Below are 22,436 nucleotides of genomic sequence, written 5' to 3'. Positions count from 1 at the left end.
TGCTATAGTTCAGGCAAAAAATAATGAGGTCCTGAACTAACAAGTAACCTTCTAACAAGTAACCTTCTAACAAAAACCCCCTCTGCTGTTGTACCAATAGTCTAGGATGAACACAGTGTAGCAGAAGAATGAAAAATGAATGCATGCTATATATATATACACATACACATATATACACAAGCATACATATGTACAGTATTTATATATCACATGTATTTATATATAATTATCTATAAATGTTTTTTGCCACTTTCACACTGCATTATAGATTGTTTTTTCTACATTAATAAAAAAAAAGTTAGAGAACAAAAAGGGAAATGGAAGCTAAAATTCAAAGCATTCCATTTGTCTTAGAACTAGCAAATAATAGTAAATTGTTGCTTCACAAATACATTATTTTAATGGAAAGAAATTGAATGTTAGAGATCTAGATTTAGGAAAACTATTTAGAATGTATCCTATAAAGGATCTAAAATCAAGAACATTACCAGATTTCTCAGAATAGTTTTACATATATTAATAAAGTCTAGAATACTAGATCTATATAAATCAAAATCAATGAAATAATTTGATAAAAGAAAATAACATGGTCAAAGGATACAAAATTTCAGTTAGAAGGAATAAGTTCAAGAGATCTGTTGTACAATATAGTGACTATAGTTAATAACAAGGTAGTATATTTTTGAAGATAGCTAAGAGAGTGGACTTTGAACATTCTAACCACAAAAAATAATTATGTGAGGTAATACATATATTAATATTTATTAGGTAATACATATATTAATATTTAGCCATTCTACTTTGTATACAAATTTCAAAACATCATGTAGTATATAATATATATAATTTTTATTTGTCAATGAAAATGAATAAATAAACATTTTTAAAAAGAAAATAACATGACCTGAGTCTTAACAACTTATTGTGAGTCTACCTTGCTGTGTATGCCATTTAATATTCATAAACCTTGGTGAGATAGGACCATTGTATTAATTTTGCAGATGAGAAGACTAAAGCTCAGTCAAGTTTACTTACCTAATAACTGGGACTTAAAGTCTGTCTGCCTTTACTTGCCTTATTTAAAGCCATCAGTAGCCATATGTAAATAAAACTATTTAAGTATTTCATAAGAACATTTTTATTTCAGAAACGCAATACTTCATATCAGAAAGTCAAATTTAGGTTTAGGCAAGAGAACTAAGGCATTGGAGGCAAAGACATCTTGGTTTAAATCTGGCCTTTACTCCTTACTAGCTGGGGGAATTGGAGTAAATTACGTAACTTCTTTGAGCTTCAACATGTATAAAATGGGTTAACAAGGTTTCAAAGTGTTCTTGCAAAGATTGCAAAGTGCCCAGCCCAGGTATTATGTAATCAATCAACAGTAGCTAATGATATCAAGAAAAAGTATAACTAAAACTGATACAGAACCATTAAAAATGAATTTAAAAACTTAATTTAGGAATAGACCATTCGTTTTCCCCAGTATGAATGTTTTGTTACCCATAATAAGAATACATGTATATGCACGCTTCTTTATACCATACCTAATGTGTAAGAATATACAGTCAATTCTTGATAATCCAAGGGTATATTAACTGGTTTGCACTTAAACTGTTTTTAAAGCACCATAGGAAACCCATTTTTCTCTCCCTTATTAGGGAGAAGCTGACTAGAAAACTATAATGCCCAATCTCTTCCACCAAGCACACATAAGTGGCTCTCAAACCTCGCCATAGAAGTTTTATTTGTTCAGACCCCAGGCTCCCTCAAGTGTTCTTAGTGCCTTCATTGGTTCTTCAGACTCCACCACTGGGGAAAGCTGGAGAAGGATCAGGATGATCAGTGCTTGCTATTTCATTAGTGGGCCTGGCTGTGGAATTAATTCTTTCCGGGTTATCTGTGATATTTGTGATTAAATTCTTATCTCCTCCAATGCTACCAGTTATCATCATTAATTAATAGTTGCCCATATTGAATTAGTATAACTTAAGAATCTATAACAACTTTAAATGATTTTACTTCCTTTTTTATAAAAAAGTGCTTTGCAAAACTATAAGTTCTTATCATTATGTAACCATTCCAAGTTATTTCAAGTTTTTGTTCAGTTTAAAAAATTGCTCTAATATTACTTATAATACTTAGTATATATGTTAATAAAGTTAGTAATGTCATAAAGAAATAATAAATCCTGGGTAGTTAAATAGTCCCTGAGATACTGTTTAATACTGTACCCAATACTGCTATATATCTGTTAAGCTACATTATAAAAATACAAGAAACATTACCTTGGTGTTCCTCTAAATCCATGTCAAGTTGTCTAATTTCGTCATTAAACTGATTTATTTTTTCTTTTATATCTGTTAGCCTGTTGAAAATATTTTAATGAATTTATAAAGATAATGTAGACATTGAGTAAAAACATTTAATGATGTTAGGATACCTTTTCTAAGTTGCATAAATAATATCTAGAACTAATATGCCCTCTTCTGAGGATAATACTATAAATTTAGAGAGAAAAATCTTTTTAAAGACTTTTTTATGATTCCTATTTGGAGCAGAAATATATTCTGAGAACATTAGGTTGGCTGACTTCAACAGGAGACTCTTCTCAACCTTCTTTTGAGTTTGACTTGGAATATTAAGAAAGTAAAAAATCTACAATCTTCTTTTTGTAGGTTTGTAAAAACTAAACTAAGTTGGCAAATTAGTCTCAAAAATTAGAAAATAAGGGAAAATCTACCATTAGTAGTACATTACATGAGTTAGAATTTTAATGAAAAGCAGTTATACTCACTGTAAGGTTATAGTAATCAAGATAATGTGGTATTAGAATAAGGATATATATATATATATATGAATGAACTAGAATTGTGAGTCCAGAAATAAGATCATATACCTATGGTCAACTCATTTTCAATGGTCCCAAGATAATTAAATGGGGAAAGAAGAGTATTTTCAACAAATGGTGCTAGGACCACTAGATATGCACAAATGAAGAATAAAATTGGACTCCTACCTCATATCATATATAAAAATTAATTCAAAATGGACCAAAGATATAAATGTAAGAGCTAAACTATAAAATTCTTAAAAGAAAACAGAGGCATAGTTTTCATGACCTTGGATTAGGCATTGATTTCTTAGATAAGACACAAAAGCACAAGCAACAAAAGAAAAAATAGATAAACTAGACATCATCAAAATTGAAAACTTCTGTGCTTCCAAGGGCACCATCAAGAAAGTGAAAAAATCCACAGGAGAGAAAATTTTTGCAAATCATGTATCTGATAAGGTATCTCTATCTAAAATACATAAAGAACTGTTATAATTAAATAATAAAAAGACAAATAATCTTGTAAAAAAATGGTCAAAGCTCCCATGTTTATTGCAGCATTATTCACAATAGTCAAGATCTGGAATCAACCTAAGTCAACCTACGTATCCATTAATGGATGAATGGATAAAGAAAATGTGGTGGCTGGGCATGGTAGCTCACGCCTGTAATCCTAGCACTCTGGGAGACCAAGGTGGTGGATCATTTGAGCTCAGGAGTTCGAGACCAGCCTGAGCAAGAACAAGACTCCATCTCTACTAAAAATAGAAAGAAATTAGCTGGACAACTAAAAATATATAGAAAAATTAGCCGGGCATGGAGGCACGTGCCTATAGTCCTAGCTACTTGGGAGGCTGAGGCAGGAGGATCGCCTGAGCCTAGGAGTTTGAGGTTGCTGTGAGCTAGGCTGACGCCACAGCACTCTAGCCCAGGCAACAGAGTGAGACTGTCTCAAAAAAAAAAAAAAAGAAAGAAAAAAAATGTGGTACATATACACAATGGGTATTATTCAGCCATAAAAAAGAATGAAACTTTGTCATTGGCAAAAACATGGATGGAACCGGAGAACATTATGTTAAGTGAAATAACCCAAACACAGAAAGACAAATTTTGCATGTTCTCACTCATAGTGGGATCTAAAAATTAAAACAATTAATCTTATAGAGATAGAGAGTAAGAATGATGGTTACCAGAGGCTGGGAAGAGTAGCAGAGGAGGGGGAATAAAGTAGAGATGGTTAATGGGTATAAAAATATAGTCATATAGAATGATCAAGATCTAATATTTAATAGCACAATAGAGTGACTATAGTCAATAATAAGTTACTATATACTTTAAAATAACTAAAAGCATGTTCCTAAAACAAAGAAATGATAAATGCTTGAGGTGATGGATATCTCAATTATTCTGATTTAATTATTACACATTGTATGCCTGTATCAAAACATCACATGTACCCCATAAATACATACAGCTATTATGTTCCCAGAATAACTAAAATTTTTTTTTTTGAAAAATGGGCAAAGGATCTGAATAAACATTTCTTCAAAGATATACATATGGCCAATAAGCACTTGAAAAAAACCTCAACATCATTAGCCATCAGGGAAATGCAAATCAAAACCATAACAAGATACTACTTCAAATCCATTAGGATGGCTATGATCAAAAAAGACAAATAATAACAAGTGTTAATGAGGATGTGGAGAAACTGGAGCCCTCATACACTGCCAGTAGAAATGTAAAATGGTGCAGCTGCTTTGGAAAACAGTCTGGCAAGTCCTCAAAAAGTTAAACATAGAGTACAACAGGAGCCAGCATTTCCAATCTTAGGTATATACACAGGAGAAGCGAAAACATATGTCCACACAAAAACTTTTATATGGATGTTCATAGTAGCATGATTCATAATAGTTAAAAAATGGTAACAATTCAAATATCTATCAACTAATGAGTGGATAAAATATGGTATATCTATAAAATGGAATATTATTTGGCAGTAAAAATGAAATATTGATATACACTACAAGACAGATGAACTTCAAAAACATTACTCTAAGTAACCAGCTATACAGAACCACGTATTATAAGATTACGTTTATATGAAATGTCCAGAATAAGCAAATCTACAGAGACATTAAGTAAATTATATTTGTTGCCTAGAGCTGGAAAAAGGGTGAGGAAGGTGATGGCAAAGGGGTGTGGGGTTTTATTGGGGTAACTGAACTTTTCTAAACTTGATGGGGGTGATGGTTGCATAACTCTGTGAATATACTAAAAAGCTCAGAATTGTACAGTTTAAACATGTGAATTACATGGTATGAATTATATATTAATAAAGCTGTTTTAAAAAAGCAATTATAATGTGCAATGGCTCTTAATTAAATACTTAAAGAAATATTTAACACTGTAAGATTGAAAGCTGCATCAACATTAGCAATGTGAACCAAAGAATTCCTGTAACAACATGCACTCTTGTACCTTTAGAATGTAATTTAAAAGATGAAGAACTGATGTAAAATGTCCTAGCACAAAGGTACTTACTGTCTCTCCATGCTGGCTATTTCCTGATTATCTTCTTTAACCTATAAAGACATAAAAAGAAAATAATATTTAAAGAATAACTCCATTATAAGACTATTTTAAAGATAATTTCCTTCTAGAATATGCTGTACTAAAATGTCAAATCCAGTCTCTTTCTTTTTTTTTTTTTTTTGAGACAGAGTCTCGTTTTGTTGTCCAGGCTAGAGTGAGTGCCGTGGCGTCAGCCTAGCTCACAGCAACCTCAAACTCCTGGGCTCGAGCGATCCTTCTGCCTCAGCCTCCCGAGTAGCTGGGACTACAGGCATGTGCCACCATGCCCGGCTAATTTTTTATATATATATCAGTTGGCCAATTAATTTCTTTCTATTTATAGTAGAGACGGGGTCTCGCTCTTGCTCAGGCTGGTTTTGAACTCCTGACCTTGAGCAATCCGCCCGCCTTGGCCTCCCAGAGAGCTAGGATTACAGGCGTGAGCCACCGCGCCCGGCCCCAGTCTCTTTCTTGAAACCTATATCTTAGATTTCAATCTTTGAAGTTAAAGGGAACATCACTAAGGAACTATTATTTACAGATTCCTTTCTTCTTCAAATAAAAGGTAGTAACTGATATACCCACACCTATCCACAAGGTGGCATCAAGTTAACTCATCTTAAAGCCTAGATCCATTGATATAAAAATCTAGGATTTCTGAGACCACTTGCCTTCCCAAGGTATGGTTTCTAGATTTAGCAAGCCCAGTTAAATTTGAATTTCAGACAAAAAATGAGTAACTTTGAGAGTACATAGGAACCAAGTAATATTTGGAATTTCTTTACCATCTTCACATACATATTTATTCTAAAAGATTATTCATTGCTTATCTGAAATTCAAATTTAACTAGCCATTATGTATTTTATCTAATAAACCTACCACAAGATCACTCTTTCCTTCCCAGCTTCCACTGATTTCTTTCCAAAGAACTCCAGAGGTTCTAGATATTAAAAGCTTTCTGGAATGATTCTAACATTTAAATGGTCACTGAATTGATCCATAAGGTTCTTTTAAACACACTGGGCTCAGTCTAAGACCACTAAGGACTTCCTTATTGGAACTGTATCCAAATATATATGCAGTTCTTCTAAGGGCCCTATAGTTAGGGTACCCCAAGATAAACAACATGCTAATTGTAACTTAGCTAAACTGAAGCCCGCCTTGGAGAAGAAAGCTACTGAATACATATGATACAACTTTGTGACATATCATAATTTCACAGGATATTTTAATTCTGTTCCCTTCATGGAGGCACTGATTGTAATAACAACAAAAACTCATTATCCTTGGGACACTTCATTTTCTAAATATAAGGCCCAAAACAAATAATGAAGCATATCTTCAATAAGATTATCTAAATATTTAATGACCTTTTAGAGTTTCAAGTTTTCCTAATAAGGATCCAAAACATGAAATAATGGCCAAAATATGCACAAAGACCATATATATGAGAATTTTAACCAAAAAATAGTTTATGTGAGGAAATGACTTTATTTAGAGTTTCTTGATCAAGTATTTCATATCAATTTAGGTAAAGCTAACTTTTTACTGTTGTTTTTTTTTTTTAGACAAACTTACTGGCTTTCTGTTCAATTCATATTCCTTAAATAAACAAATCAACACATTTACCAAAACCTGACATATTAAAATAAGTATGTTTGGCCAGGCGTGGTAGCTCACGCCTGTAATCCTAGCTCTCTGGGAGGCCGAGGTGGGCAGATTGCTTGAAGTCAGGAGTTCGAAACCAACCTGAGCAAGAGTGAGACCCTGTCTCTACTATAACTACAAAGAAATTAATTGGCCAACTAATACATATATAGAAAAAATTAGCCGGGCATGGTGGCGCATGCCTGTAGTCCCAGCTAATCGGGAGGCTGAGGCACGAGGATTGCCTGAGCCCAGGAGTTTGAGGTTGCTGTGAGCAAGGCTGACGTCACAGCACTCACTCTAGCCTGGGCAACAAAGCGAGACTCTGTCTCAAAAAAATAAATAAATAAAATAAAATAAAAATGTTGGTTTTCCTACCTGCTTAAGTAATTTCTCTCTCTCCTCCATTGGAGATCCCATGCTTTTGTCTTCTGCAATCATTTGCTGTCGATGGGATTCTAACTCATAAAGTTTTTCATGCAGCAATACAGCTTCCTGTTTTACCTGGGAGTGTGCTATTTCCTAAAGAAAACAAAAAAAGGAAAATTTTAATTAGTATTTTGTCAAAAATTATTCTCAAGTAAGTTTTAGTTTATAAAAATAAGAATAAATTTAAACTACCAGCATCTTTAAATATATATATCAAATATCTTTAGTACTCAATAATGCTACAAAGCTCATTTCTAAATAGGAAGAATAAAAATAAATCCCTGTATACTTTCATAAGCTATTTTTAGTCTAAGATGCACAAGAAGTTGGTAGCCATATATTTTTTTAGAGTATAGCGGCTTTTATTAGGTTTGTCTCCTATACCATGAATTCATAGGGAATAGATTCTGGCAGCTCAAGGTCCTTTCTTTGCTTCTCACAGGTGTGCTATGCCTATTACGCCATGAATTCATAGGGAACAGGTCCCAACACCTCAGGCTCCTTTCTGTTGCTTCTCACAAAGTGTGAAGCACCTATTATGCCATGAATTCATAAGAAATAGGTTCCAGCAGCTCGGGCTCCTTTCCATTGGTTCTCACAAAGTGTGCTTCTCTGGGTGGAGCAGGCTGTCACTTCAGTTTAACACAGGTACCTTTCTCTTTGGCTTCCTTCTTTTTCTGATCATTTTCCTTCACATGCTTCAGGAAGCTATCTCGGCTCTTAGAGTGCTTAATGTGCTCGATACGTACATTAATCCTCTTGGCAAGAATCTTGCCGTTGTTTATTTACAACAAATCCAACAGCATGCTGGGTAACATTGTAGACTCTTCCAGTTTTGCCATGGTAACATTTATGGGGCATGCCTTTTTGAACAGTACCCATTCCCTTGATGTCTACAATATTACTTTTCTTGTAGATTTGTATGTATGTGGCCAAAGGAACAACTTCATGTTTTCTAAAAGGCCTAGAGAACATGTATCGGGTGCCTCTCCTCTTTCCCTTTATGTTCGTCATTTTGGCGAATTACTGGAAGATGGCGGCTCCGGCCGAAAGGAAAGCCCCTATTTTATTTTATTTTATTTTTTATTTTATTATTTTATTTTCTAAATATAAGACCTGAACAAATATAGGACAAGTCTGCCAACAGAAAATAAAGAAAACGTAACAATATATCTACAACTTTAAATAGGATGTCTGATTCAAGTCCATAACGTGATCTCTAGAGCAGCAGTCTCCAATCTTTTTGGCACCAGAGACCTGTTTCATGAAAGACAACTTTTCGGCTGGGATGCTTGTAATCCTATCACTCTGTGAGGCCAAGGTGGGCGGATTGTTTGAGCTCCGGAGTTCGAGACCAGCCTGAGCAAGATTGAGACCCTGTCTATACTAAAAATAGAAAGAAATTAATTGGCCAACTAAAAATATATAGAAAATATTAGCCGGGCATGGTGGCACATGCCTGTAGTCCCAGCTATTCGGGAGGCTGAGGCAGGAGGATCGCTTGAGCCCAGGAGTTTACGGTTGCTGTGAGCTAGGCTGACGCCATGGCACTCACTCTAGCCTGGAAAACAAAGCGAGACTCTGTCTCCAAAAAAAAAAAAAAAGACAACTTTTCCACGGATTAGGTAGGGTAGAGAGTGGTGGGGGGTGGTTTCAGGATGATTCAAGTGCATTATATTTATCAAACCTCTCTGTTGCTTTTTTGTGCCCTTCCTTTTTTGTTCTTCCTTTGCTATGACTATGGGAGAGCAAAAGAAAAAAAAAACCTCTCTGCTAATGATAATCTGCATTTGCAGCTGCTCCCCAGCACTGGCATCATTGCCTCAACTTCACCTCAGATCATAAAGCATTAATTAGATTCTCATAGGAGATGCGCAACCTAGATCCCGCACATGTGCAGTTTACTGTAGGTTTCATGCTCCTATAAAAATGTAATGCCCCAGCTGTTCTGACAAGAGGCAGAGCTCAGGCAGTGATGTGAGTGAGGGGGAGCAGCTGTAAATACAGATGAAGCTTTCCTCACTTGCTCGCCTGCCTGCCCTGCTGTGCAGCCCAATTCTTTTTTTTTTTTTTTTTTTTGAGACAGAGTCTCGCTTTGTTGCCCAGGCTAGAGTGAGTGCCATGGCGTCAGCCTAGCTCACAGCAACCTCAAACTCCTGGGCTCGAGTGATCCTTCTGCCTCAGTCTCCCGGGTAGCTGGGACTACAGGCATGCGCCACCATGCCCGGCTAATTTTTTTTTTTATATGTATATCAGTTGGCCAATTAATTTCTTTCTATTTATAGTAGAGACGGGGTCTCGCTCTTGCTCAGGCTGGTTTTGAACTCCTGACCTTGAGCAATCCGCCCGCCTCGGCCTCCCAAGAGCTAGGATTACAGGCGTGAGCCACAGCGCCCGGCCAGCCCAATTCTTAATAGGTCACAGACCAGTACCAGCCCTCAGCCTAGGGTATGGGGACCACAGCTCTAAAGGTAAGATACTTTCCCCTGAATAAGTAACATATATACTTTTCCATAATATTATGGGTTCAATTTTGTACCCTCAAAAATATATGTTGAAGTTCTAATGTCCTAAACTTGTGAATGAGACCTTTATTTGGAAATAGTATCTTTGCAGATACTATTTGCAGATACATCCTGATAAGAACAGCAGAGACACAGGGAGAATGCCATGTGATAACATAGGAAGAGAATGGAGTACAACAGAGACACAGGGAGAATGCCATGTGATAACATACGGAGAGACTGGAGTGATGCAGCTGCAAGACAAGCAATGCCAAGAACTGATGAATACCATCAGAAGCTATGAAGAAGTAAGGAAAGATTCTACTCAGAGTCTCAGAGAATGCATGGTTTTGCTGACACCTTGATTTCAGACTTCTAGTCTCCAGAACTATAAGAAAATAAATTTTTGTTGTTTTAAGCCACTCAGTTTGTGATTCGTTGTTACCGCAGTACTAGGAACTAACACATGCAATAATAGTTATTGTGTATTTAACACTATTCTATGGTTCACAAAGAGAAAATAAGGATGTGATAAAAATTTTATAACTTGTGATATGGTGTGTTCATAGGAAAAAAATTTATTCAATAACCAAAAAAGCTAGAATGGGGGTGGTAGCAATGATTAAAATGACATTTGAAGTTATTATTAATATTTCTTGAGCACTTGTTCTGCACCAGGCACTGTACTCCATGTTTTTTATATGCTATCTCTAATACTTAAAACAATACTATAAAAGATAGTACTATCATCTCCATTTTACAGATGAGAAAACTGAGGATCTGAGGTCTAAATAAAGTTTTCAAATTAACAAAGCTATAAGACTTAACAATGATATTTGAAACAAGGCCCACAGCATAAAAACCAAATTCTTAAGAGGGAAGATCTCCTTTTTGAAAGCACAAAAGGAGGATTAATCAAGATGGCAGACGAGAAACATTGCCAGACAGAGTATCTCTGCAGAAAACACAGATTCTAAGAGAAATCAGAAGATAGAAGCAAGAAGACGAGCATACATCAGACGAGGGCCGGAAGGAGGGGTACCTGCGACCACGGGAGACTCCACGGGAGGAGGTTGCGGAGAACTGGAAGCAGAGACCTCTGGAGCAGCCTGGAGACCAGCGACAAGGTTAGGTGAAGGGGCTAACTTTCCTTGCCCTTGCATCTCGGACTGCTGGTGGGCTCCCCAGAGGTTGGAGAGAACTGTGGACACCACCCCAGAGACGGCCACCGCCAGTGAGCGGTAAGCCTGTAGCGGATGCGGCACCAGGCTGCCAACTCCCACAGGCACATCCCTGTGCACAGACCCCAACCCCAAGGCAGGTGCCATATTGCCTTCTTCTCCCTTCCCCCATCCCTATCTGCAGCTGCCGAGAGAGAGACAATATAGCCACCAGCCGGAGGCACCTCCAGGGAACGGGACCTTCCCTTTCGGGGCCCTACAGCTGAATGAAGGGAACTCAGACGGTGAGTTCCCTACCCACAAGCCCTCCCAGATGCTGCTGGCCCAGTGATCCCAGGAGAACGGGGCAGACCCTGAGGCTGAGAGACATCAACCCAGCTTGGGCTTCCTGCAGGTGAATTGGGACTGACACTCCTCTCCCTGGTAGGGTTAGGGATAGAACTCTGGGGCCCAGAGTTCAGACCTGCGGACCAGATCCCATGCACCCAGGTCTCGCAATGCCCAGGACACACAAGGGATATCCATGAACAGCATACTGAGGTGTGTGTGCCTTCAGAGGCAGATCAGTGTCCTTGAAGGCAACCCTCCTCCCAAAGGGGAGCCATGCACCAGCCCAGGCGGCGATCTGGCACAGGGAACCTCCCAGCCAACATCACAGCCAGTGGAGGCATGGTGGTGGGGTGAAGTCTGGCCTGCTCTCAGAGGCCCAGAAGTAGCCACAGAGTTGGGGAGAGTGGAAAGGAGCCAGGCCTGCTCCAGACTGCAGGTCTCAGATGGCCTCATCGCCACACCCAGACTTTCTGACTGAGCAGGGCCATTCCAGCGCCTCCCTGACAACTTTTCCCAGAAGCAGAGAATAGAACTTTGACCCCTGCTAACAGCATCAGTGGTGCCTGAGGGCAGGCTTACACAAACCAGACTCACTCCAAGACCAGCCCTCACTGAGGGGGAGAAAAGGACACACCTGGAAGTCAAGGGCCTCACAGACCACCTGAGGCACTAGAGAACCTCCAGAGGAACCAGAGCTGGTTTCAGGACACAAAATCAATAGTGTAGCCTGTCCCTCCGAGCAAGCGCCACCTACTGACAGGGAGGACATCCTGCACACCCTTTTCATGGCACCTACTAACTCATCATACAGGGTGTGGTCGAATTTCTCCCACAAATGCCACCTACTGGCTGAGACTAAACAAGGCATTTCAATACCCAAAAGAAAACCTAAAGACAAGAAGCAACAACTGATCCAAATGGGAAGAAATCAGGGAAGGAACTCCAGAAATATGAAGAATCAAACTGAAAACACACCCCCAAAGAGGAGCAACAGCCCCGTAGAAACGAACACCAATGAAAATCAGGCAACCAAAATGACAGAACAGGAATTTCGAATGTGGATGATAAGAAAATTCAATGACCTGCAAGAAAAACTGGATAACTACCACAAAGAAAGCACAAAAAGACTCCAGGACCTGGAACACAAATTCACTAAAGAAACTGATACAATGAAGAAAAATTTAACTGAACTCCTGGAAATGAAGAATCAATTCAGGGAACAACAAAACACAGGGGAAAGGCTCAATAACAGGATAGATCAAACAGAAGACAGAATCTCAGAGATTGAAGATAACACCCTCCAATTAAATAAATCAGTCACAGAGACAGAGCAGAGAAACAAGAGAAAAGAGCAAAGCCTACAAGAGATGTGGGGTTATGTCAAGAAACCTAATGTGAGGGTCATAGGGTTACCACAAGGGGAAGAAAAAAACACTCAAGGGTTGGACAAGCTATTTAAAGATATAATAGAGGAAAATTTCCCAGGCCTTGCTAAAAAATCTCGAGATACAAGTTCAAGAAGCTCAGAAGACCCCTGGGAGATTCAATGCAAACAGGAAGACGTCATGACATGTAGTCATCAGACTGACCAAAATATCAACGAAAGAGGCCCTTCTAAAAGCTGTAAGATGAAAGAAGGAAGTAACATACAAAGGAAAGCCAATACGAATAACATCAGACTTCTCTAATGAGACTTTACAAACAAGGAGAGACTGGGGCCTCATTCTAACTCTTTTGAAACAGAACAATGCCCAGCCTAGAATCTTATTCCCTGCAAAACTAAGTGTTGTATATGAAGGAGAAATCAAGACATTCTCAGATAAGCAAAGACTGAGGGAATTAACCAAGACAAGACCAGTGCTTCAAGAAGTACTCAAAACAGTGTTACCCAAGAATCAGCACAATAAACACTCATGAATGTACATCTACTCAAAGCTAGAGATCAAAGCCCAGATACCACAGCTCAAGAGAGAAAACAAAGCAACAAAGCACAGCCCAACATAATGAACAGAAATCTGCCCCACCTATCAGTTATCTCAATAAATGTGAATGACTTGAACTCCCTACTCAAGAGACACCGGCTGGCCACATGGATAAAAACACAAGCCAAGTATCTGCTGCCTTCAGGAAACATATCTAACTGGCAAGGACACATATAGACTAAAGGTAAAGGGATAGAGAACAATATTTCAAGCAAATAGAAGCCAAAAGAAAGCTGACTTACAGCTTACAGTTTGCTGATTACAGATAACTTAGTTTTTAAATCAACAAAAGTAATAAAAAAACAAAGAAGGTCACTGTATAATGGTGAAGGGTACAGTTCAACAAGAAGACATAACAATTCTAAATATATATGCACCCAACCTTGGTGCACCCAGATTCATAAAGCAAACTCTACTTGATCTAAACAAATGGATAAACAACAACACCATAATGGTCGGAGACTTTAACACCCCACTGACAGCACAGGATAGATCCTCCAAACAGAAAATCAACACAGAAATAATGGACTTCAACAGAACTCTAGAACAAATGGCCCTGACTGACATTTACAGGACATTCTACCCCAAAACCACTTAATATACGTTCTTCTCATCAGCTCATGGGTCATTCTCTAAGACTGACCATATCCTAGGACACAAAGCATGTCTCAAACAATTTAAAAAAATAAAAATTATACCATGTATCTTTTCAGACCACAATGGAATAAATGTAGAAATCAATCCTAACAGGAGTTCTCATTTCTACACAAAGTCATGGAAACTAAACAATCTTCTGCTGAATGATCACTTCATAAACGAGGAAATCAAGATGGAAATCAAGAGATTCTTTGAACTAACTGACAAAGGTGACATAAGTTACCAAAACCTGTGGGACACAGCTAAAGCAGTCCTGAGAGGAAAGTTTATTTCCATAAATGCCTATATCCAAAAGTCGAAAAGATCACAAACAGACAACCTAATGAATCGTCTCAAAGAGCTGGAAAAAGAAGAACAGACCAACCCCAAACCCAGCAGAGGAAGTGAAATCATTAAGATAAATCAGAACTAAACGAAATTGACAACAGGGAAACTATACGGAAGATTAATAAAACAAAAAGTTGGTTCTTTGAAAAAATAAACAAAATTGACACACCATTGGCTAGACTAACAAAAAGCAGAAAAGAAAAATCTCTAATAACCTCCATCAGGAAAATAAAGGAGAAATTACAACGGATGCCACAGAGATACAAGATATAATTTATGGATACTACAAAAACCTCTATGCACATAAACTGGAAAATGTGGAGAAAATGGACAATTTCTTAGAAACACACAGCCTCCCTATGCTCAACCAGGAAGAAATAGAATTCCTGAACAGACCAATATCAAGTACTGAAATTGAAACAGCAATAAAAAACCTTTCTAAAAAGAAAAGACCTAGACCAGATGGTTTCACACCCGGATTTTACCATACCTACAAAGAAGAACTGGTGCCTATCCTGCAGAAATTCCACAACATCGAGAAGGATAGAATCTTCCCCAATACATTTTATGAAGCGAACATAACCCTGAACCAAAACCAAGAAAGGATGCAACAAAAAAAGAAAACTACAGACCAATATCCCTTATGAATACAGACGCAAAAATTCTAAACAAAATCCTAGCCAATCGAATCGAGGTGCTTGTCAAGAAAATAATTCATCACAACCAAGTGGGATCCATCCCATGGATACAGGGATGGTTCAACATACCAAATCTATAAATGTAATTCACCATATAGACAGAAGCAAAAACAAAGACCATATGATATTCTCAATAGACACAGAAAAAGCATTTGACAAAATTCAACACCCTTTTATGATAAGAACGCTCTACAAAATAGGTACAGACGGGGCTTACCTAAAAATGATATAAGCCATATATGACAAACCCACAGCCAATATCATACTGAATGGGGAAAAACTGAAAGCATTCCCGCTTAGAACTGGAACAAGACAAGGTTGCTCACTATCTCCACTTCTGTTCAACATAGTGCTGGAAATCTTCGCTACAGCAATCAGACAAGAGAGTGGGATTAAGGGCGTCCAAATGGGAGCAGAAGAGATCAAACTCTCACTCTTTGCTGATCACATGATATTATACCTAGAAAACCCCAAGGATTCAAGCAAGTGACTCCTTGGACTGATAAATGAATTGGGTAAATTCTCAGGATACAAAATCAATACCCAGAAATCAGACGCATTCATATACGCCAACAACAGTAAAATTGAGAACCAAATGAAAGACTCAATTCCCTTCAAAATAACAACAAAGAAAATAAAATACCTTGGAATATATTTAACTAAGGAGGTAAAAGACCTCTAAAGGGAGAACTATGAAACACTGAAGAAGGAAATAGCAGAGGATGTAAACAGGTGAAAGAATATACCATGTTCATAGGTCGGCAGAATCAACATCCTTAAAATGTCTATACTACCCAAAGTGACCTACAGAGTAAATGCAATCCTATCAAAATACCATCATCATATTTCACAGATATAGAAAAAATAATTTAACGTCTCGTATGGAACCAGACAAGATCCCGTATATCAAAATCAATCCTAGGCAATAAAAACAAAATAGGAGGTATCAATTGACCAGACTTCAAACTATACTATAAGGCTATAGTCATTAAAACAGCATGGTATAGGCACAAGAACAGGGATATTGACCAGTGGGACGAATAGAGAACACAGATATTAAACCATCCTCATATAGCCAACAAATCTTCAACAAAGCAGACAAAAACATACACTGGGGAAAAGGATCCTTATTCAATAAATGGTGCTTGGAAAACTGGATAGCCACATGTAGAAGACTAGAACAGGACCCACACCTTTCACCTCTCACAAAAGTCAACTCACACTGGGTAACAGACTTGAACCTTAGGTGTAAAACTATTAGAATGCTAGGAAAATGTTGGAAATACTCTTCTAGACATTGGCCTAGGCAAAGAATTTATGAAGAAGACCCCAAAGGCAATCACAACAGCAACAAAAATAAATAAATGGGACCTGATCAAATTAAAAAGCTTCTGCACAGCCAAAGAAACTGTCAAGAGACCAAATAGACAGCCCACAGAATGGGAGAAAATTTTTGCAAGGTACACATCTGACAAAGGGCTGATAACTAGAATCTATTTAGAACTCAGGAAAATCAACAAGAAAAAATCAAATAACCCTATCAAAAAATGAGCAAAGGACATGAACAGAAACTTTTCAAAAGAAGACAGAATAATGGCCAACAAACAGATGAAAAAATGTTCAACATCTCTAATCATCAGGGAAATGCAAATCAAAACCACAATGAGATATCACTTAACTCCAGTGAGAATGGCCTTTATTAAAAAGTCCCCAAACAACAAATGCTGGCGTGGATGTGGAGAGAGAGGAACACTCCTACACTGTTGGTGGGACTACAAACTAGTTCAAACTTTGTGGAAAGCAATACGGAGGTATCTCAAAGTGATACAAGTAGATCTACCATTTGATCCAGCAGTTCCACTACTGGGCATCTACCCAAAAGGTCAAAAGTCACTTTATGAAAAAGACACCTATATCGAATGTTTATAGCAGCACAATTGCAAAGCTGTGGAAACAACCCAAGTGCCCATCAATTCATGAGTGGATTAATAAAATGTGGTTTATGTATACCATGGAGTACTACTCAGCTTTAAGAAACAATGGTCATTTATTGAAACCTTAAAATCTGTACCCCCATAATATGCTGAAATAAAAAAAAAAGAAACAATGTGATGGCTGGGTGCGGTAGCTCACGCCTGTAATCCTAGCACTCTGGGAGGCCGAGGCGGGCGGATTGCTCAAGGTCAGGAGTTTGAAACCAGCCTGAGCAAGAGCGAGACTCCGTCTCTACTAAAAACAGAAAGAAATTAATTGGCCAACTGAAAATATATAGAAAAAATCAGCTGGGCATGGTGGCACATGCCTGTAGTCCCAGCTACTCGGGAGGCTGAGGCAGAAGGATTGCTTGAGCCCAGGAGTTTGAGGTTGCTATGAGCTAGGCTGACGCCACGGCACTCACTCTAGCCTGGGCAACAAAGCGAGACTCTGTCTCAAAAAACAACAACAACAACAAAAAAGAAACAATGGTGATATAGCACCTCTTGTATATTCCTGGATACAGCTGGAACCCATTCTACTAAGTGAAGTATCTCAAGAATGGAAAAACCAGCACCACGAGTACTCACCAGCAAATTAGTATTAATGGATCAACACCTCAGTGGACATATAGGAGTAACATTTATCGGGTGTCCGGAGGGTTGGAGGGGGGAGGAGGGGATGAGTATATACAAACACAATAAGTGAGATGTGCAACGTTTGGGGGATGGACATGCTTGAAGCTCTTACTCAAGGTGGGAGGGGAGGCATGGGCAATATATGTAACCTTAACACTTGTACCCCCATAATAAACAAAAATAAAAATAAATTAAAAAAGAAAAAAAAAGAAAGCACAAAAGAAGAAATCATTAAAAAAGAAAGAAAAAAGTAGACAAGGGAAATCTTTGAAAGTCTACAAGCAATGAGTTAAATATACAGCTCAAGCAATGGATTAGCTTCAGATAAGATAAAAAAAAGGCATGATGATAAAATACATATAGAAGAAATGCAAATATTTTGATTTCCTTTTTCATAGTATTTTCTCCTTTTTGCCTAACAATCTTAGACTTTTTCAAATTGCATCTTGAAAACACTGTGCCTGAAGACTCAAGCTCATGATTATCCTTCACCTGATCTTTTCAAACCCCTGTGAACTAAATCAGCATGACCTAATACTTCCCCCAGTAGGGAACACAAAGAAGATATCCAAGAAATATCAGTTGATTGACCACTATTTGACATGTTTTCTTGAAGAACAAATCCTAAATAAATAAATACAAATAGATCTGGTAAAAGTTAAATAGAATTAGTGACATGTCATCTTGATTTGAGAATATTGTAAATTTTTTTTAACTCATGTTATTTTAGGCATATTATGTATCAATGCCAAAGAAGGATGGCATCAGTACAAAAACTAAATCTAAGGTTACAGCATATACTTCTTCCTATGGAAACTAAATTTGCCAAGTGAAATAAGACTTAGCTTTCTCCCACCCACTCCAAAAAAAAGACAGTGAGGAATTCTGCAAGCTGGCTATATTAATAATAAATGTGGTCCTTCTTTCTTAAAGCGTATTTCTATAACCACAGATATCCAAGGAAATAAAAATTAAGTGTCTCTACAGATGGAAATCAAACAAAGAAAACCACCTTAATGTTTTTAGTAAACAATTTTTCACTAACAAAATCTCAAAAGAAAGAATTCCAGGCCGGGCGTGGTGGCTCACGCCTGTAATCCTAGCACTTTGGGAGACCGAGGCAGGAAGATTGCTCGAGATCAGGAGTTCGAAACCAGCCTGAGCAAAAGCGAGACCCTGTCTCTACTATAAATACAAAGAAATTAATCGGCCAACTAATATATATAGAAAAAATTAGCCGGGCATGGTGGCGCATGTCTGTAGTCCCAGCTACTCGGGAGGATGAGGCAGCAGGATTGCTTGAGCCCAGGAGTTTGAGGTTGCTGTGAGCTAGGCTGACGCCATGGCACTCACTCTAGCCTGGGCAACAAAGTGAGACAAGAAAGAAAGAAAAAGAAAAGAAAGAAAGAATTCCAAATACTTATGTTTATTTCTTCTGCAAGCTTGGTGACAGCAATCATGTCAATCTATGACTATTCCTAATCCTATCATCACGATAACTACCTGAATCTACAGGAAATCAGGTAAGGCAAGCAAAGTTTGAGGTACAAGACAGTATTCTGAAGTGCCAAGGACATGAAAAAGCAGTTCACAGATACAAACAGATACTCAACTTCATGCATAAATAAGTGAAAATTAAAGTAAGGTAGTAATTTTTACCAATCAAACTAGCAAAAATGAAAAAGTTGGATAATTCTTGCTATAAATGAGTGCAGCAGAAAATAAGAACTCTCATACTTTACATCTTATAGTAGTAATCGGAATCACCTTTTTGAAAGGCAATTTGGGGGCCAGCTACAGTGGCTCACACATGTAATCCCAGCACTTTGGGAGGCCAAGGCAAGAGGATCACTTGAGGCCAGGAGTTCAAGACCAGCCTGGTCAATATAGTAAGATCCTCCATCTTTACAAAAAAAATTTTAAAAAAGTTATCCAGGCATGGTGGCTCATGGCTGTAATCCTATCTACTTGGAAGGCTGAGGTAGGAGGATTGCTTGAGCCCAGGAGTTTGAGGCTGCAGTGAGCTGTGATCACACCACTACACTCTAGCCTGGGTGACAGAGAAAGACTCCATCTCAACAAAAAAAGAAAGGCAATTTGGCAATCTTACAACATTTTAGAAGTAGGTATACCTTTTGACAAAAATGAGAGAAATTAATCTCATGATATATTAATATAACTTTGTATAAAATGTACATTTTCACTGGAGCATTGTTTAGAATCCCAGAAAACAATAATCACTGTTTCTTCCATAAGGTTGTTATAATGATACAATGTAATATAATTCAATAATTTAAAATAATGAGAGGAATCTCTAAGAACTGATATGAATAAACATTCAAGATAGGATGTTAGGGTGAAAAAAAAGCTGCAGATAGCATATGAAGTATGAACCCCATTTGAGGTTTTCCACAACTGTAAAACCAAGATGGGATTACAGGATTGTTGTGAAGATGAAATGCCTACGTTTGGGGATATGTGTAAAAGGCTCAAAAAGGCATAGTAAGCACTCAATACATGTCTTTCTAGTACTTCAGTCTAGAAAGAGGGAAACAAAACAGATACTTTTTACCTTTATTTTTTTCAATGTTTTTAACCATAAACATGTTTTATGCTGTGAATTAAAAATTGCTTTAAGTAAGTGAGTAAGAAAACAAATGCAAACTTTAACTTCCTTAAAGTGATGAATTCATCTCTCTCTTCATTTGTTTTCAGTCTCTGGTATATGTTTCTTTAAATTGCCATTAGATTTGCATGCCCCAGTAGGGCAGAATGATTTGTTTTGTACACAGTAGGTACTCACTCACTCACTCATTCATTCATTTATAGAGACTGAATCTTGCTCTGTCACCCAGGCTGGAGTGCAGTGGCATGATCATAGCTCACTTTAACATCAAACTCCTGGGCTCAAGCAATCCTCCTACCTCATCCTCCTGAGTATCTAGGACTACAGGCATGCCACGGCACCCAGCTAATTTTTTTTTTTTTTTTTTCCAGAAACATGGTCTCACTATGTTGCCCAGACTGGTCTCCAATCCCTGGCCTTACAGTGATTCTCCCGTCTCAGCTTCCCAAAGTGCTGGGATTACAGGCATGAATCACTGTACCCGGCCAGAATTCAATAATTAAATCTAATTTATTATCAAACTAGGATCTTTGTGGTTCAGAATGAAAAGAAAAAGTATTGAATTTCTGTTAGTATTCTGGTAAATAAATATGTACTTGAATGAGTTCTATTATCTTGAATTATCTCTTGTAACTGAATTATCTTTTGTAACTTAGTAATATTAAGAACCCTTATTTGATTTTATACTTACAGTTTCTAGGCTCTCTTTTTTCATGTTCAGTGAATCTAGTTGTTGCTGAAGTGTATCTAATTCCTAAGGGGAAAAAAACAGTAAATATAAATACGAATTACATTAAGAATAATTTGTTTCTCCATTTCTCAATATTTCAAATATGGATGTGACTAAGTTTTATAAACATCTTAAACCAGTATCTCGCATTTTGACTAGAATTTATTAACATTTCATTATATCTATTTTTGCCAATTTCTATAATTATTCCCACAAACCTTGCCATCTACCTTCAAAGAAATTTCATGAGCTTGTCAAAGGTAGCTAGATCTTTTCACAGTGAATCATTACTGTGTTCTGAGAACATCAAACACAAGAAGTTTTCAAATTAATGATGTCATTGTTTAAAGTTATGATTTTTATTTTTAATTTCTAACCATATTTTCATATTTTTTGCCCAATTTCTCAGAAGGCCAAGATCTATACTATATAAACATATACACAAACATATACATACACATGTAAACATGGTTTACTCCTAGGATAAGACCCTTAAAACGATTATTCATTCATAACCCTTCTACAAGATTAACTATATTTTCGTAGTATTTTGGCATTTCTACAATATTCTTTCATCAATGCTTCATGGTCTTTTACAAATCTTATCTGAAATAAACAATTATACTAAATTGTTAGTTAAGGCATATCTGAGAAATTAAAACCATATTCATTAATGGCATTTATGGGATCCAGTTCTTTGCTTATTCTTTAGTTAAGGGCCATCCAGGCATGAAAAGGCACCATCATGACTCAATATTGGGAGGATTCTCAATAAACCCTCAGCAGGCACCTAAATTCCTAGATTGCTTACTTAATAGCAAATGTTCTCATTCATATTTGAAAGCTAAAATGTTGACCACATGGAAGTAGAGGGTAAAATGATGGTTACCAGAGGCTGGGGAGGGTTAGGGGAGAGGACAGATAAAGGGAGGTTGGTTAATAGGTACAAAAATATAGTCCTGGGGTCCTCAAACATTTTGAACAGGGGGCCAGTTCACTGTCCCTCAGACCATTGGAGGGCATGACTATAGTTTAAAAAAAGCTATGAACAAATTCCTATGCACACTGCACATATCTTATTTTGAAGTAAAAAAACAAACGGGCAAAAACACCCACATGTGGCCCGCGGGCCGTAGTTTGAGGACGCCTGATATAGTCAGATAGAAGGAATAAAGTCTAGTGTTTGATAGCACAGTAGGGTAACTATAGTTAACAATAATTCATTGTATATTTCAAAATAGCTATAAGAAAAGATTTAAAATGTTCTCAACTCAAAGAAATGATAAATGTTTGATGTGATGG

The 22,436-nt window shown here is 37.4% G+C and overlaps 1 protein-coding gene across 4 annotated transcripts in view; it reads right to left on the bottom strand.

Moving 5' to 3' along the window:
- IFT74 (intraflagellar transport 74) overlaps positions 1–22,436 on the bottom strand; it is a 91,716-nt gene that overhangs the window by 36,196 nt on the left and 33,084 nt on the right. For 2 of the 4 annotated variants that reach the window (XM_076008785.1, XM_076008786.1), the window contains exons 11-14: positions 21,096–21,158; positions 7,437–7,580; positions 5,381–5,421; positions 828–2,368 (exon numbers count right to left, since the gene is read on the bottom strand). In XM_076008785.1, coding sequence (XP_075864900.1) covers positions 2,260–2,368; positions 5,381–5,421; positions 7,437–7,580; positions 21,096–21,158 — 357 coding nt within the window. In that variant the 3' untranslated portion in view covers positions 828–2,259. Of the gene's footprint in view, positions 1–827; positions 2,369–5,380; positions 5,422–7,436; positions 7,581–21,095; positions 21,159–22,436 lie in introns of those variants that run through there. The other 2 variants (XM_076008787.1, XM_076008788.1) reach the window with 2 other exon arrangements.

Source organism: Microcebus murinus, chromosome 12, assembly GCF_040939455.1.
Source record: "Microcebus murinus isolate Inina chromosome 12, M.murinus_Inina_mat1.0, whole genome shotgun sequence".
Taxonomy (NCBI): Eukaryota; Metazoa; Chordata; class Mammalia; order Primates; family Cheirogaleidae; genus Microcebus; species Microcebus murinus.
This window is presented reverse-complemented; position numbering and strand designations above follow the sequence as displayed.